We start from the raw sequence: 19,138 nt of genomic DNA, 5'->3' as shown, positions 1-19,138 counted from the left end.
TAAATCAGCAAGGAAATGTGGGCCTGAAGGTGAAGCCGCAGTAGTGGAGGCTGAGAAGCCTTTCAGATAAGATTTGGGTTGTTGCTGTGGTACAGGGCGATATTAAGTGTGGAAATCCATGCTGAAATCGAGCCGGTACTTGCTACCTAGTGGGAGGCAGGACCGAAGGAAGGAAAATAAAACATTTTCCTTTTCACATCTATGTTTCCCTAGATTCAGAAAGAATGTTCCCGATTTGAGGGGGGTGGGTGGGCGGCGCGATGTGTCCAGAACCAAGGGTCATATTTTGAGGGTAAGGGTTAAACCGAGAAATTTCTTCACCCAAAAGGGTGGTGAATCTGTGGAATTCACTACCACAGAACAAAGTTGAGGGTGAAACATTGTGTAATTTCAGGAAGAATTAGGTACAGCTCTTGGGGTTAAGGGTATCAAGGGATGTGGGGGGGGGGGGGGGGGGTCGGGGAATGCAGGATCAGGGTATTGAACTTGATGATCAGCCATGATCATAATGAACGAGCAGGCTCAAAGGGCCGAATGGCCTCCTCCTGCTTCTATTTTCTATGTTTCCCAGCACTTCAACATCAACTTTTATAGTGTCATCACTGTGACATTTACTTTCCTTGGGATGTTTTACTATATCAGGGCAGCGCGGTGACACAGTGGTTAGCACTGCTGCCTCACAGCTCCACGGACCTGGGTTCAATTCCGGCCTTGGGTGACTGTGTGGAGTTTGCATTTATCTCCTTGTGTCTGCCTGGATTTCCTCCCCCACAGTCCAAAGATGTGCAAGTTTGGTGGATTGGCCGTACTAAACTTCCCCTTAAGAGTCCAAAAGGTTAGGTCGGATTACTGATTACTGGGTCACAGTAATGATGTGTGGGCGTGGGCCTAGGTAGGGTGCTCTTTCGGAGGATCGCTGCAGACTCAATTCTGCACTGTAGGGATTCTATGATTCCATTTGTGGTGAATGTATTACTACGACCATTCACCATTGTATTACATTACATTGTATTATGTTGGTGCCCTTGTGGGCTACGTCTATGGCTCCGCCCCCTCAGGGGAGGTATGTAGATCTGTAGCCTGTAGGTGGCACTTAGTGCAGAGCAGTCGCAGGCAGGCACAGATCTAGCTGATTAAAACCACTGTTCACTTCAACTCTCCGTCTCGTGTGAATTGATGGTCACATCACCATTCTATGATCAAAGGCAAATCGGTATTGCAGTTTAGGCAGCAAACTTACATGAAATCGACGGTTTTAGTCGTTCGTGTCTAGTCAAAAAAAAAAATCTAAAAATGGTTGAATTGAGCTTGAAAAGGTTGAATTGTGAAAAGGAAATCATCGCGCACACAATGCCGAGAGAGCTAGCACATTCACATACACAAAAATCACAGAGACAATCCAGAGAAATCAGAGGATGGCTGAGGGATAAATTCTGCCTCAGGCAAAGTGAGACAGCCCTTCTCTTTTCTTTGAATAGTGCCATAAGGTATTTTACTGTATTTTGAGATAGATCAAGTAACAAGTAAACTGAATCAAACAAACTGAGGGACACATTAAAGGGACAGTCCCTTACTGTCTTAAGCAAAAACAAATCACAAATGAAACAGTGATAAAGCCAGAGGAGTCCAACGAGCTTCTTAAAAGTCCTTTATTTCAGCAACAGCATCATACATTCGCAGGGCCTGGTTACCGTTCACCAGGTCCTCATTCATCTTTAGCTGGCTCTACAGCTGCCTGCTTTTTATGCTAGTGCTGGGTTAACTCAGTCCAACTGAGCACGGGGAACAATCATCCCCAGCTGGATGAATCCTGTACAGGTTATTACAGAAACTTAAAACATCAAAGTGAAACGTGATTAAGAGGGTTGATAATGCACCCTAATCCCTGCAATAATAATAATCTTTATTAGTGTCACTAGTAGGCTTATATTAACGCTGCAATGAAGTTACAGTGAAAAGCCCCTAGTCACCACATTCCGGCGCCTGATCGGGTACACGGGGTAAGGAGAATTCAGAATGTCCCATTCACCTAACAAGCACATCTTTTCAAGACTTGTGGGAGGAAACCGGAGCACCCGGAGGAAACCCACGTAGACACGGGGAGAACGTGCAGACTCCGCACAGACAGTGACCCAAGCGGGCATTTGAACCTGGGACCCTGGCGCTGTGAAGCAACAGTGCTATCCACTGTGCTACCATATTTCACACCAAACTGACTTCAATCTAATATCTCATGCAACATCTTTGACAGTGCAGCATTCTCTCAGTACAGCTCTGAAATCTTTTTTCTTAAATTCTGTGCTTAGTGGTTTGGAGATAAGGAAGTGTTAACCAAATGTGCGCAGCCAGAGTCTCGTCCGCGAGAGTACTGCAGTGTGATTGCAGATGCTGTGCCTGAATCCTGAAGTGGGGCTTGATCCCAGAACTTTATCACTCAGAGACAAGTGTACAACCATGAAACAAACTGACACTTAACTTCATCATTTAAAGGAACCGCATGGTTTATTGAGCAGAGTTGATTCCAATGATGACCTGCATTAAGATGCTGCCTCAAGGAGCTGATGAAGTCAGTGGCTTTTCTCGCAAGAGGGTGCAGCTTCTGCACCTCTGCCTGGTACATTTTGGCACCCTTCCCCATGCTTGATTTTAACCACCTCTCTAAAGATAGGCAGGCACCGTGGAGGAAAATCAGATGCTCTCCTCAGGGAGTGAGGGAACAATCAGCTTCTGGGAGACTACCTTTTCAAAAGAACAAAGAAAAGTACAGCACAGGAACAGGCCCTTCGGCCCTCCAAGCCTGTGCCGACCATGCTGCCCGTCGAAACTAAAATCTTCTACACTTCCGGGGTCCGTTTCCCCCTATTCCCATCCGAATCATGCATCCTCCAAGATGCTTTTACTTTTGCAATTCCCAAGTGTTGTAGTTACATTAGACGTGGCCTGGGAACAGGTTTCCTTTGTATTTCTGTCATGGCAGCAGAAAGCCCAAGGATAGAGACAGCAATCAGAAGCACAATGCCATTCCCATGAGAAGCGGTGGGGACAAGATCAGGAACTCAGCAACAAGTGAATCGTACCCTTCGGAAGCTTTGTGCTTTGGTTCTTTCAGCATTATTCATCATTAGAAGCGATGGTTTTATGCAATGTTCACTCGTTAAAGACTGATGCACAATTGAGTGAGTTTTCATAGATTATCATAGAATTTACAGTGCAGAAGGAGGCCATTCGGCCCATCGAGTCTGCACCGGCTCTTGGAAAGAGCACCCTACCCAAGGTCAACACCTCCACCCTATCCCCATAACCCAGTAACCCCACCCAACACTAAAGGCAATTTTGGGCACTAAGGGCAATTTATCATGGCCAATTCACCTAACCTGCACATCTTTGGACTGTGGGAGGAAACCGGAGCACCCGGAGGAAACCCACGCACACACGGGGAGGATGTGCAGACTCCACACAGACAGTGACCCAAGCCGGAATCGAACATGGGACCCTGGAGCTGTGAAGCAATTGTGCTATCCACAATGCTACCGTGCTGCCCACACGGTATTGTTCGCTGGTAAAGACGCAACAACTCAGGACGGGTCCTTGGGGGTTTGCAGAGTTAGTGGTTTGGGCGAGGGGGTGGAAAGGTAGGACAAAGCAGGAAGCTATCTGGCTACAATTGGGTAAATAAGAGTGGAACCTGGTGAGGGCAGTCCCTTCCAGCTGGAAGAGGGAGGCGATATGTTGGAGGAGGCTGGTGCGGTCGACTTCAGAAACTGCAGCCAAGAAGAACGAGGAGGAGATAGTTGACAACATCACAGTCGGCCACTTTGGTTGGGTCTGTTTCAGTGGGTAGGGACAGAAACCTGATAGAAAAGCTGCAAACAGAGAGCTGTGCAAATTTGCATGGAGTTGAGGGGGCGACACCTTGTTCAAGGACATGAGTGAGAAAAAATAGCTTGGGGATCGAGCAATCATGTGCAACATAAGGAATAAGAGCAGGAGACTATTTATTATTTTATGGGGTGTGGGTATTGCTGACACACCCAGCATTTATTGCCGTTCCTAATTGCACTAGAACTGAGTCGCTCAAGAGGCCATTGCAGAGGACTGTTAAGGGTCAACCATATTTCTGTGGATCTAGATTCACATGTAGGCCAGGCTAGGTAAGCACGGCAGATTTCCTTCCCTAAAGGACATTAGTGAAGCAGGTGTTTTTTTTAATACCATTTTCATGTTCACCATTACTGAGACTAGCTTCATATTCCAGATTCATTAACAGGATTCAAATCCCACCAGTTGCCGTGGTGGGATTTGAACCCAAATCCCCAAAGCATTAGCCTAGGCTTCTGGATCGCTAGTCCAGTAACATTACCAGCACAACGCCATCTCCCCCCAAACACCTGCTCCACCATGCGATCCAATTTTGGCTGACCATCTGCCTCAACTCAGTTGTCTCACCCACTCCCCGCATCCCGTCATTCCCTGAGCGATCAAGAATCTGTTTATTGCAGGCTTAAAAATACTCAACAATGGAACATTCATAACCCTCAGTGGTAGAGAATTGCAAAGATTCACGACCCTTTGAGTGAAGAAATTTCTCCCCATCTCAGTCCTAAATGATTGATCCCTTCTCCTGAAGCTTTGCCCCCATTATCTAGATTTCCCAGCCAGGGGAAACAACCTCCCAGTGTCCGTTCCGTCAAGCCCTTTCTGAGCAGCATTGAAAGGGTGCCGCCGGTTGAAAGGGAAGGAGATAGTACATGAAGAGAGGGAGTCACCTCCAATGTCAGCTAGCATGGGAGTCGGGAAGCGTAGCTGACCCGGTCAGCAGACTAGCGGGAACATGGGTGAGATCAGGTATTGAATGTCCTGCCCAGTAAGATCAGCATGAGAAACTAAAGAAAGATGTGGTTCCGGCACTGTGTTCGGATTAGCAATGAAGCACTGGAGCTTGCCTCCTTCCACTTTTAGTCTTTGATAAGCTGTCACTTGCTATTGCTGAGATGAGAGAAAGTGTTGGTGGTGGTGGTGGCGGGGGACGGTGGGTGGGGGGGTGGGGGGGGGGGGGGGGGGGAGGGGGGGCGGCAGGAGATGTTTGTGGTACGGAGTGAGGTGGGGGGGGGGGGGGGGCGGTGGGTGCAGTGGTGATGATTATTACATCAGGTCATAATTTCCTAACCACCAAAAGGCCTCTGAAGCGAGGCCAGTTGGCTGCGTATGGTGTTTTCCCCATTTGCTGAGGGATAAACACCAGGGTTGACTTTCGAGCAGCTTTGTTGAAAGGAATTCTTGATGTAGTGTGACTGAAATTCCACATGACAGTGTCTTGTTAATAACCGCTCAGTCTGTTTTGCTGCTGTGGTAGAAAGTGTCTAGAAAGCAGCAGCGAATCTGAACTGAGGGATTTTCCTCCACTTCCTTTAGAAGACAGGAAACCCAACCGGGGTTAAAAAAAATAAAGTCGCCGTAGTCCCAGGCGACCAAAGGTTGCTTTCCTCTTTGAGGGGGAAGGGCTGACTGGTGGTGATTTAACCTGAGGATCACCGCGCCTCAGGTGAGGGGGCAAGGTTTGAGGTTTGAATAATCTCAGCCGGTACGGGAATTGAACCCGCGCTGCTGGCATTGTTCCACATCATGAACCGGCCGTCCAGCCAACAGATCTAAACCAGGGTACCGGTGCAGCCAGCGATCCCAGTGCACAAAGCGTCCAAGCTTACACTCCCATGCTGGAAAGTACTCCTCGCCTCACCCCCTCCGCCAGCCATCCATCGGGGTTTCAGCTCAGATTTTGCCATGCCCCAAATCTGCTTTGAGCAAGCGGGCAGCATTTCAAAATTTTTTTTTTAAACCGTTTTAAACATTTCTCCTTCATATAGTTAAAAGTGCAAAATTAGTCGAAATAAGTTTATCAGGAGAGTGACTGCTCTTTCTAACAGTTGGCCAAGGGCACACAAACAAAATTGTGGCCAATGAGAGTCAGGGGAAATCTCTCCATTGGTTGAGGTCACACATGGCGTAAAAGATGATTGTTGGAGGTCAAACGTCTCAGGAGTTCCTCAGTGCAGCGTCTGAGGCCCAACCATCTTCCGCTGCTGCAGCAATGACCTTCCCTCCATCACAAGGTCAGAATTGAGACGCTCGCTGATGATTTTCTCAAGTTCAGGGCCGTTCACCCTGATACTGAGGCAGTCCGTGTCCACATACAGCAAGACCTGGACAACACTCAGGCTTGGGCTGATGAGGGACAAGTAACGTTCAGGCCACACAAGTGCCTGGCAATGACCATCCCCAGTAAGAGAGAATCCAACCATTTCCCTTGACATTCAGTGGTATTACCGACACTGAATTCCCCCCACTATCATCATCCTTGACCAGAAACTGAACTGGAGCAGCTATATAAATATTGTGGCTACAAAAGCAGGTCAGAGACTGAAAATTTTGCAGAGAGTAACCCACCTCCTGTCTGCCATCTGCAAGGCACAAATCAGGAGTGCAATGGCATACTTTCCACTTGCCTGGATGAGTGCAGTTCCAAAAACACTCGATAAACTCAGCATCAATCAGGGCAAATCAGCCCATGCGATTGGCATCCCATCCATTCCCTCCATCAGGATGCGCACAATGATAGGAGTGTGTATTAGATACTATACAAGATGCAATGCAGCAACTCGCCAAGGCTCCTTCAACAGCACCGTCCAAACTCATGACCAGTACAATCGAAAAAGACAATGGCAGCAGACATGAGTGCACCACCCCTTGGAGCTTTCCCTCCAAGTCACTCACCATCCTGGCTAGAAAATATATCACTGTTCCTTCACTGTTGCTGGGTCAAAATCCTGAAACACCCTTCCCAATATCACTGTGGGTGTACCCACACCTAGAGACTGCAACAGTTTAATAACATAACCTTCTCCCCGTAACCCTGCACATTCTTCCATTTCAGAATGTAATGAGACATGAGTACGGCCTCAACCGGGACCTTGGATTCATGTCACATTACATTCACCCCCCCCCCCCCCCCCCCCCCCCCCAACCACCATCTGCCCTGGGCATGCAAAATCCTACCAACTAAAATTAAGACAATTCACACCTCTTTAACCTGTGATTATCCCTCTCTCCAGTCGCATCAACTGGGCCTGTAAAGACTTAATTACCTGCAAAGCCTTGCATTCAAAGTATCATCTTGCATCATTGACTTTGTCTATATATGTGGTTGTGGAACACACCTCTTCACTCACCTGATGAAGGAACTGCGCTCCGAAAGCTAGTGATTCCAAACAAACCTGTTGGACTTTAACCTGGTGTTAGAAGACTTCTTACTGTGCCCACCCCAGTCTAACATTGGCATCTCCACATCTTGATTGGACATGATTTGTTGATTTGGATTGAGGGTGAGAATGGTAAATACAGACAGAGCTGATTGAATTGAGGGTAAGAATGATGACTACAGGTTGAGATGATTGGATTGTGGGTTAGAAGGGTAAATACAGGTTGAGATGATTGAATTGTGGGTTAGAAGAGTAAATACAGGTTGAGATGATTGAATTGTGGGTTAGAAGGGTAAATACAGGTTGAGATGATTGAATTGTGCGTTAGAAGGGTAAATACAGGCAGAGATGATTGAATTGAGGGTTAGAAGTGTAAATACAGGTTGAGATGATTGAATTGTGGGTTAGAAGGGTAAATACAGGCAGATATGATTGAATTGGGGGTAAGAATGATGACTACAGGTTGAGATGATTGGATTGTGGGTTAGAATGGTAAATACAGGTTGAGATGATTGAATTGTGGGTTAGAAGAGTAAATACGGGTTGAGATGATTGAATTGTGGGTTAGAAGAGTAAATACAGGTTGAGATGATTGAATTGTGGGTTAGAAGGGTAAATACAGGCAGAGATGATTGAATTGTGGGTTAGAATGGTAAATACAGGCAGAGGTGATTGAATTGTGGGTTAGAAGGGTAAATACAGGTTGAGATGATTGAATTGTGGGTTAGAAGGGTAAATACAGGCAGAGATGATTGAATTGAGGGTTAGAAGTGTAAATACAGGTTGAGATGATTGAATTGTGGGTTAGAAGGGCACATATTGACAGAGATCATTGACTTGAGGGTTAGAAGGGTAAATACAGACAGAGATGATTGAATTGAGTTAGAAGGGTAAATAGAGGCAGAAATCATTGAATTGAGGGTTAGAAGGGTAAATACAGGCAGAGATCATTGAATTGAGGGTTAGAAAGGTAAATACAGGTTGGGATGATTGAATTGTGAGTTAGAATGGTAAATACAGGTAGAGATAATTGAATTGTGGGTTAGAATGGTAAATACAGGCAGAGATGATTGAATTGTGGGTTAGAATGGTAAATACAGGCAGAGATGATTGAATTGAGGGTTAGAAGGGTAAAGACAGGTTGAGATGATTGAATTGTGCGTTAGAAGGGTAAATACAGGCAGAGATGATTGAATTGTGGTTTAGAAGGGTAAATACAAGCAGAAATGATTGAATTGTGGGTTAGAAGGGTAAATACAGGCAGAGATCATTGAATTGCGGGTTAGAAGGGTAAAGACAGGTTGAGATGATTGAATTGTGCGTTAGAAGGGTAAATACAGGCAGAGATGATTGAATTGTGGTTTAGAAGGGTAAATACAGGCAGAAATGATTGAATTGTGGGTTAGAAGGGTAAATAGAGGCAGAGATGATTGAATTGAGGGTTAGAAGGGTAAATACAGGCAGAGATGATTGAATTGTGGGTTAGAATGGTAAATACAGGTAGAGATGATTGAATTGTGGTTTAGAAGGGTAAAGACAGGTTGAGATGATTGAATTGTGGGTTAGAAGGGTAAATACAGGCAGAGATGATTGAATTGAGGGTTAGAATGGTAAATACAGGTAGAAATGAGACTGTAAGATAATGATATTCTCCAAAGCATGCTAAGGTCCATATCCTATTGGTATCAAGCACAAGGAGAATTTTTCTCTGGCGTGCAGGGAACAGGGGTTGTTTAATGCAGATATGGACATGATCGCACATTTTCAGTTTGTCTTTAATCTGCAAAAGAATGTGCATTTGTACAGCACCTTATCCAGATTTAATGACAGATTAATGATCTTCATATCCAATGAATTGCTCTTTGACATGTAGGCATTGTTATGCAGGCAGGCATCTCAACTGATTGCTGATAGTAAAATCCCACAAACAGTACATGATCAGTTAATATATTTCAGGTGATAGATGGTGAGTGAAGAATGCTGACGGAGGCATCAGATGTGTGGAGGCAGAGGCGTAATGATATTGTCACGGCACTTGGGTAATGCTCAAGGGAACTGGTTTGAATCCTGCCACGAAAGGGCGGCACAGTGGCATAGTTGTTAGCACTGCTGCCTCACAGCGTCAGAGACCCGGGTTCAAACCGGCCTCGGGTGACTGTGGAGTCTGCACGTTCTCCCCGTGTGTGCGTGGATTTACTCCGGGTGCTCCAGTTTCCTCCCACAGTCCAAAGATGTGCAGGTTAGGTGGATTGACCATGCTAGATTGTCCCTTAGTGTCCATGGATGTACAGGTTAGGGTAGGGTGGATAGGGGATTGGGCCTAGGTAGGAAGCTCTTTTGGAGTGTCGGTGCAGACTCGATGGGCTGAATGGCCTCCCTCTATCTGTAGGGATTCTATGATTCAATGATAGGTGGTAAAATTTGAATTCAATTAAAATCAGGAATTAAAAGTCTGATGAAACCATTGTTGATTGTCCTAAAAACCCATCTGGTTCACGAATGCCCTTTCGGGGAGGAAATCTGTCATCCTTACCTGATCTGGCCTACATGTGACTCCAGACCCACAGCAATGTGGTTGACTCTTAAATGCCCTCCGAAATGGCCCAGCAAGACACTCATTTCAAGGGCAATTAGGGACGGGCAATAAATGCTAGCCAAGGCAGCGACGCCCAATGAATAATGCTGTCGTGCTCTATACATCACCTCCTCACCACCAGAGCAGCTTAAACCTACTGCATAAATGACCAAAAAAGGTTCTTGCAAAAAATGCGGTTAAGTGTCTATTTGTGAAATTCTTTCTCGTAGTGCTCATGTCGTTCTCTCTGGTGCAGTCCAAGTTGTGGTGAGGTTCCGTTCCGTGTCACAGCAGCCGGTCCCTTCCTTGTGTGTGAGAATCAGCTTGCGTCACACTCAAAGGACTTGCATTCATACAACATCTTTCATGACCTCAGGACATCTAAGGGCAGCCAATGAAGTCCTTTGAAGTGTGGTCATTGTTGGAAATGTGACAGCCAATGTGGGCAACAGATAATCTGTTCCCTTTCTCGTGATGCTCCTTGAGTGATACATTTTAGCCGGGACCCCGGGAATCATTGCTTTTCTTTTCCTTCCAGAATAGCCCTCACGAGACCCACGGGGACAATCCGATTAATCTCCCCGTGGAGCTCGTGGAGTACGCGTTTCCCCACCAACGGGCGGAGGCCCATCAGCTGTGGCTCATAACAGCCGGCCCGGATTGGGATCGGCACGATCGGTAGTCCCGGCTGGGACCTTCGTGCCATAAGCCGCGTTGAGACCTTCTCGTTTGGCTGAAAATAAATTACTGTTTGGATTTACCTCCTTCAAAATAGCGGCAGAGGATCACTTCCCATCACCTGGGAGGAAGGTACATCCAACACTGCAGGTCTCCCTCAATACTGCACTGAGATTCCGGCCTAGACTTTGTGTTCAAGTCTCTGGAGTGGGATTTGGACGCATAACCTGTTGAGACAAAGGCAAGGTGGCTACTCACTCAGCAACGTGAATGGTCCCTCGGGTAGGAGGGACTGGAGAGAAGTTGGAGGGTGGGGCGGTGTGTGTAAAACATTTGAAAAGAAATCGGCATGAATTTGCCCAGCAAATGGTTCGGTACATGTGGAACAGTTTGTGAGAGCTGCTTGATACATCTTCAACGTCTGGCACGAGGTTTGACACTGAAGAAAATATCATTGTTGCAATGCTTTTGAAGTAAAGGACTTCAAATGTTTGAGAGGATGTAAAATGAAGGATTATTTCCACTGGCTCATTAATCTGCAACAAAGGACATAAATCTGGGCCTAGTGGTCAAAAAAGAAAGGGAGAGTTTGAACTTTAAACGTCTATTCCTATGAAAAAGGATTATTACAGTGTGGATTGCATTACTCAAGTGTTTATTGAAGTAGTGTCGATCACAAAGGTTTGACAGACACAAAGAGGAGAAATATTACAGGACGCAAGTAAATGAACATGGAGTAGGGAACTCCAGTTTTGAATGAGAAGTGGTATTGACGATTGGGGAGGTTGCGGCGGTGTAATTTTAGTTTACCTGACCTGTCAGAAGCAGAGGTGGGACTGGTTAAAGCACAGGCAACCCAGTAATCCGTCTACCTGCCCCCTGGGGGTCGGCCTCACTGAGAAGCTTGGCTCCAGTCAGGTATGGAACAACCTGGAAGAGACTTCAGGGCCAGCTCCGGGTGGCAAAGAGAGGCTTTGGAGGCCGGTGAATGGATGGGGTGGTTTGTGATCGGAGGCTTGTGAGGGGTAAGATTGGTGGGGAGGATCAGAAAATTGGCAAGGGAGGTCGGAGGTTTGACGGGGGATCAGAGGCTGGGGGAGATTCGGACGAGATTCAGAAAGTTGGGAAGACTCCGGCTGTGGGGATTTTTCCAGGCCAGCAGATAAATGGAAGGGCACCCACCTTCTGGTCTAACAGTCCCTCACCTGGGTTTAGCGAGCAGGTTTCCTGATCCACGGGAAACCCAGCCTAACCAGAGTTAGGGGAGGCAGCGGTGTGGTGATCTTGTCACTGGCCGAGTAATCGAGAAACCCAGGTAATGCATTGTGTTTGAGTGAAATTTCAATTCAGTAATAAACTTGAATTAAAAGTCTATATGATGACCAGAAAACCATTGTCGATTGTTCTAAAAACTCATTTGTTTCACTCATGCCCTTTAGAGAGGGAAATCTGACATCCTACCTGATCTGACCCACAGCAATGTGCTTGACTCTAAACTGCTCTCTGAGCCACAGAGTTCAAGGGGCAATTAGGGATGGGCAATAAATGCTGGCCCCAGCCGGTGATGGCCACATCCCGTGAATGAATTAAAAAAAAATTCAAATGGCAATTAGGCATGAGGTGCGCAGCCTCACCGCGATGTTTAATTTCCAGCCCGAGTCCTTGGAACATGTTGGTTAGTGACGCTTCATCCTGTTTCTATTAAAGCTAGAAAAGGCGGGTTACAGTCAGCAGTCCATGGGGCCAAAACAGCTTCCCTCTGCGTGGAGATTTGTGGGCCTGTTTTGTTTTGGTCTTGATAGTTAAGGAGTTGGACTGTTATCGTTTGACCTCGAACCACACAGTTCGCCATCAGGGCAGTGTCTTATTGCAGTGTGCGGCCATCCCCTACAACCTGATACCCAGGTTTTCTACCATCTTGACCGTACACATTCAATCTCCACAAAACTCTCCGCTCTTCCCCCTGTTTCTCTTAACAACCTCCATAAATTCAGGCCTTGGAACAGGCTTTTAATCACACCTCCTAATTTGGTTTGGCATCCATTTGTTTTGGCTGGTTCTGCCTCTATAAAGCCTCACGGGGTGGAATATAAAGGCAGGTTGCTGGAGCGGCTGGATAAGTTGGCTTCCATTTGTTTGAAAGCAAATTGCAGACTTCCACTTAAAGCCCTGTGTTCTGCCCCTTTCCTTTGATAGTACTCCAAGATGCTGAGGCACTTCAGCGAAGCCGAAACAAAGATGCAGCCAGATGAGTTCTTTGGCATATTCGACGCATTCCTGCAGTCGTTCACTGAAGCGAAACAAGACCTCGAGAACATGAGGAGGAAAAAAGAGGAAGAGGAACGAAGGGCCCGCATGGAAATCATGGTAAGGGAGGCATTGTGTGAGAGTTTGGGGGGGCGGCATAACTCCAATCCGCTAAAAGATGCCGACAGCCTTCACGGGAAGAGGTGTGAGGGAAACCTTCTGTTCTTTGTCACATTACCTAAACTTCAGGGCCCGATTTCAAGCCAAGGTGGTGTAGCAGTCCATTCCGCGGTGTGCCTCTAACACTCATGCGCACCCCCAGTGATACTTAGAGGAGGTTTTGCACACCCCAGCTACATGGAAGTGAACAGTTTGCATGCAAACCTTTGGCTTCGGTTCATGGCCGTGTGGATCACTCGGTCTGCTTTATTTCTATGACAGCAAGTATACATCCAGAGTAACAGATAGCAGTTAACAAAACCTCAGTTCAGTAGAACTCCAAGGGCACATCTGGTTGTTTGCAGGGCATATGCAAGTACATGTGGAGGGAGAGAGGAAGATTGCAGTCCGTATGAAATTAAGAAGGAATAGAGGGATATTAAAAACCTTTGCACAAAAACATGGAAATAACAATCTGAAGCCCGCTCTACATTCATGATATCTTGGCCACTCGACAGTACCTAACATTCCCCAACCTACTGACCCCAAAATACATGCCCATAAAAACACACACAAAGAGTCATACAGAGACACAGAAACACACACAAACATATGGACACACACAGACACACACAAATATACACACACACACACAAACATATGCACACACATATTGAAACCAGCCCAGGAGATCCTGAGATCTTTGACATAATGAAGCATGAAATTGCGTAACCCCATCTCGCAGGCACTGAGAGAGCCAGCATCCATAAGACCATAAGACATAGGAGCAGAATTAGGCCTCTCGGCCCATCTAATCTGCTCCTCCATTCAATCATGGCTGATATTTTTCTCATCCCCATTCTCCTGCCTTCTCCCCATAACTTGTGATCCCTTTTTCATCAAGAACCTATCTATCTCTGTCTTAAAGACACTCAGTAAATTGGCCTCCACAGCCTTCTGTGGCAAAGAGTTCCACAGATTCACCACCCTCTGGCTGAAGAAATTCCTCCTCATCTCTGTTTTAAAAGATCGTCCCTTTAGTCTGAGATGGTGGAAACATCCTCTCCCCATCCACTCTATCCAGGCCTCGCAGTATCCTGCAGATTTCAATAAGATCCCCCCTCATCCTTCTAAACTCCGAGTACAGACCCAGAGTCCTCACCCGTTCCTCATATGACATGCTGGCCATTCCAGGCATCATTCTTGCGAATCTCCTCTGGACCCTTTCCAAGACCAGCATAGTCTTCCTTAGATACAGGGCCAAAAACTGCTCCCAATACTCCCAATGAGGTCTGACCAGATCCTTATACAACCTCTGAAGTACATCCCTGGTCTTTTATTCATGAATGCTAACATTGCATTTGCCTCCCTAACTACTGATTGAACCTGAACGTTAACCTTGAGAGAATCTTGAACAAGGACTCCCAAGTCCCTTTGTGCTTCTGATTTCCTAAGCGTTTCCCCATTTCAAAAATAGCCTATGCCTCCGTTCCTCCTTCCAAAGTGAATAACCTCACACTTTTCTACATTGTATTTCATCTGCCACTTCTTTGCCCACTCTCCGAGCCTGTGCAAGGTCCTTCTGCAGCCCGCCTGCTTCCTCAATATTACCTGTCCCTCGACATTTCTTTGTATCATCTGCAAATTTAGCAACTGTGCCGTCAGTACCTTCTTCCCTCACCAGTACTCACCAGCCAACAATGGATTCCAGAGGCTCACTCGTATCTGGATGGAGCAGGCGCACCTCACGTCCAGTCTATTCCTACTCACAAAAAAGACTCGCACAGCATTCCAGTCCATTGTAAGCATTCGGGCAGACTGAAAGGGGGAGGCTTAACAAGGAAGAGTGGGAGAAATAGAAGGAAATTCAAGTTGTCGGCAACCGTTTGACCTAATGGTGTAATAACTGCTGCAGTGGAAGTAGTGCCAAATGAGGTAGATGACTCCTTAGAAAGATCCTCATCGCGAAGGGTAGGACAAGGCCAGTTAAAAAAGAAGGCAGGGAGGGCTGAAATGATGAGAGAGATTCAGCTTGCAAACAAAAGTAGCTTCCCTTATCAGACAACAAGCTTTGTGAGGGATTTCACTGTACTCAGACATTCTCTCCAAATTAGCAATTATATCACAGTGCATTAAAAACACTCTCACTTTTTAAAAAAATGTATCGTACCCAATTCATTTTTTCCAATTAAGGGGCAATTTAGCGTGGCTAATCCACCTACCCTGCACATCTTTTGGGCTGTGGGGGCGAAACCCGCGCAAACACGGGTAGAATGTGCAAACTCCACATGGACAGTGACCCAGAGCCGGGATCGAACCTGGGACCCCGGCGCCATGAGGCAACATTGCTATCCACTGTGCCATCGTGCTGCCCGAACACTCCCATTTTTGACAATAATCTCTTGTGTGGAACATCATCAAATGACATCTGTCATTCTATATAAACAGCATGTGTATACCCTCGGCAGTGCACATGTGTTTACCCTCAACAGTCCACCAGGTGTATACCCTCACCAGTCCACCAGGTGTATACCCTCACCAGTCCACCAGGTGTATACCCTCACCAGTCCACCATGTGTATACCCTCACCAGTCCACCAGGTGTATACCCTCACCAGTCCACCATGTGTATACCCTCACCAGTCCACCAGGTATATACCCTCACCAGTCCACAGGTGTATACCCTCACCAGTCCACCATGTGTATACCCTCACCAGTCCACCAGGTGTTATACCCTCACCAGTCCACCAGGTGTATACCCTCACCAGTCCACCAGGTGTATACCCTCACCAGTCCACCATGTGTATACCCTCACCAGTCCACCAGGTGTATACCCTCACCAGTCCACCATATGTATACCCTCACCAGTCCACCAGGTGTATACACTCACCAATCCACCATGTGTATACCCTCACCAGTCCACAGGTGTATACCCTCACCAGTCCACCAGGTGTATACCCTCACCAATCCACCATGTCTATACCCTCACCAGTCCACCAGGTGTATACCCTCACCAGTCCACCAGGTGTATACCCTCACCAGTCCACCAGGTGTATACCCTCACCAGTCCATCAGGTGTATACCCTCGCCAGTCCATCAGGTGTATACCCTCACCAGTCCACCAGGTGTATACCCTCACCAGTCCACCAGGTGTATACACTCACCAGTCCATCAGGTGTATACCCTCACCAGTCCATCAGGTGTATACCCTCACCAGTTCACCATGTGTATACCCTCACCAGTTCACCATGTGTATACCCGAACCAGTCCACCAGGTGCATACCCTCACCAGTTCACCATGTGTATACCCGAACCAGTCCACCAGGTGTATACCTTCACCAGTCCACCAGGTGCATACCCTCACCAGTCCACCAGGTGTATACCTTCACCAGTCCATCAGGTGTATACCCACACCAGTCCATCAGGTGTATACCCTCACCAGTTCACCATGTGTATACTCTCACCAGTCCACCATGTGTATACTCTCACCAGTCCACCAGGTGTATATCCTCACCAGTCCACCAGGTGTATACCCTCACCAGTCCACATGTGTATATCCTCACCAGTCCACCAGGTGTATACCCTCACCAGTCCACCATGTGCATACCCTCACCAGTCCACCAGGTGTATTTCCTCACCAGTCCACCAGGTGTATACCCTCACCAGTCCATCAGGTGTATACCCTCACCAGTCCACAGGTGAAAATCCTCACCAGTCCACAGGTGTATACCCTCACCAGTCCACCAGGTGTATATCCTCACCAATCCACCAGGTGTATACCCTCACCAGTCCACCAGGTGTATATCCTCACCAGTCCAGCAGGTGTATACCCTCACCAGTCCACCATGTGCATACCCTCACCAGTCCACCATGTGTATTTCCTCACCAGTCCACCAGGTGTATACCCTCACCAGTCCATCAGGTGTATACCCTCACCAGTCCACAGGTGAAAATCCTCACCAGTCCACAGGTGTATACCCTCACCAGTCCACCAGGTGTATATCCTCACCAATCCACCAGGTGTATACCCTCACCAGTCCACCAGGTGTATATCCTCACCAGTCCACCAGGTGTATACCCTCACCAGTCCACCAGCTGTATACCCTCACCAGTCCACCAGGTGTATACCCTCACCAGTCCACCAGGTGTATACCCTCACCAGTCCACCAGGTGTATATCCTCACCAGTCCACCAGGTGTATACCCTCACCAGTCCACAGGTGTATATCCTCACCAGTCCACAGGTGTATACCCTCACCAGTCCACCAGGTATATACCCTCACCAGTCCACCAGGTGTATACCCTCACCAGTCCACAGGTGTATACCCTCACCAGTCCACCAGATGTATCTCCTCACCAGTCCACAGGTGTGTACCCTCACCAGTCCACAGGTGTATACTCTCACCAGTCCACCCTGTGCATACCCTCACCAGTCCACCCTGTGTATACCCTCACCAGTCCACAGGTGTATACCCTCACCAGTCCACCCTGTGTATACCCTCACCAGTCCACCAGGTGTATACCCTCACCAGTCCACAGGTGTATACCCTCACCAGTCCACAGGTGTATATCCTCACCAGTCCACCAGGTGTATACCCTCACCAGTCCACAAGTGTATACCCACACCAGTCCACCATGTGTATACCCTCACCAGTTCACCATGTGTATACCCTCACCAGTCCACCAGGTGTATACCCTCACCAGTCCACAGCTGTATACCCTCACCAGTCCACAGGTGTATACACTCATCAGTCCACAGGTGTATACCCTCACCAGTCCACCAGGTGTATACCCTCACCTGTCCACCATGTGTATACCCTCACCAGTTCACCATGTGTATACCCTCACCAGTCCACCAGGTGTATATCCTCACCAGTCCACCAGGTGTATATCCTCACCAGTCCATAGGTGTATACCCTTAGCAGTCCACCAGGTGTATATCCGCACCAGTCCACCAGGTGTATACCCTCATCACGCCACCGTGTGTACACCCCAATCAGTCCACCATGTGTACACCCTCACCGATCCACAGGTGTATACCCTCACCAGTCCACAGGTGTATATCCTCACCAGTCCACAGGTGTATACCCTCACCAGTCCACCAGGTGTATATTCTCACCAGTCCACAGGTGTATACCCTCACCAGTCCACCAGGTGTATACTCTCACCAGTCCACCAGGTGTATACCCTCACCAGTCCACCAGGTGTATACTCTCACCAGTCTGCAGGTGAATACCCTCACCAGTCCACAGGTTATACCCTCACCAGTCCACAGGTGTATACCCTCACCAGTCCACCAGGTGTATACTCTCACCAGTCCACAGGTGTATACCCTCACCAGCCCACAGGTGTATACCCTCACCAGTCCACCAGGCGTATACCCCCACCAGTCCACCAGGTGTATACCCTCACCAGTCCACAGTGTATACCTTCACCAGTCCTCCAGGTGTATATTCTCACCAGTCCACCAGGTGTATACCCTCACCAGTCCACCAGGTGAATACCCTCACCAGTCCACAGGTTATACCCTCACCAGTGCACAGGTGTATACCCTCACCAGTCCACCAGGTGTATACTCTCACCAGTCCACAGGTGTATACCCTCACCAGTCCACAGGTGTATACCCTCAGCAGTCCACCAGGCGTATACCCCCACCAGTCCACCAGGTGTATACCCTCACCAGTCCACAGTGTATACCTTCACCAGTCCTCCAGGTGTATATTCTCACCAGTCCACCAGGTGTATACCCTCACCAGTCCACCAGGTGTATACCCTCACCAGTCCACAGGTGTATACCCTCACCAGTCCACCAGGTGTATACCACCACCAGTCCACAGGTGTATACCCTCACCAGTCCACAGTGTATACCTTCACCAGTCCTCCAGGTGTATATTCTCACCAGTCCACCAGGTGTATACCCTCACCAGTCCACCAGGTGTATACCCTCACCAGTCCACAGCTGTATACCCTCACCAGTCAACCAGCTGTATATCCTCACCAGTCCACAGGTGTATTTCCTCACCAGTCCACCATGTGTATACCCTCACCAGTCCACCATGTGTATACCCTCACCAGTCCACAGGTGTATACCCTCACCAGTCCACCAGGTGTATACCCTCACCAGTCCACAGCTGCATACCCTCACCAGTCCACATGTGTATACCCTCACCAGTCCACCAGCTGTATATCCTCACCAGTCCACAGGTGTATACCCTCACCAGTCCA

General features: G+C 47.8%; 1 protein-coding gene across 4 annotated transcripts in view; it reads left to right on the top strand.

The window, feature by feature from the left end:
* Nucleotides 1-19,138, top strand: part of daam2 (dishevelled associated activator of morphogenesis 2) — a 458,630-nt gene that overhangs the window by 425,276 nt on the left and 14,216 nt on the right. For all 4 annotated transcript variants that reach the window (XM_072500175.1, XM_072500172.1, XM_072500174.1 and 1 more), the window contains one exon: nt 12,706-12,876. In XM_072500175.1, coding sequence (XP_072356276.1) covers nt 12,706-12,876 — 171 coding nt within the window. The remainder of the gene's footprint in view (nt 1-12,705; nt 12,877-19,138) is intronic.

The sequence above is a fragment of the Scyliorhinus torazame genome, chromosome 4 (genome assembly GCF_047496885.1).
Source record: "Scyliorhinus torazame isolate Kashiwa2021f chromosome 4, sScyTor2.1, whole genome shotgun sequence".
NCBI lineage: Eukaryota > Metazoa > Chordata > Chondrichthyes > Carcharhiniformes > Scyliorhinidae > Scyliorhinus > Scyliorhinus torazame.
Note: the sequence above shows the minus strand (reverse complement) of the source record. Positions and strands in the feature narration are given on the sequence as shown.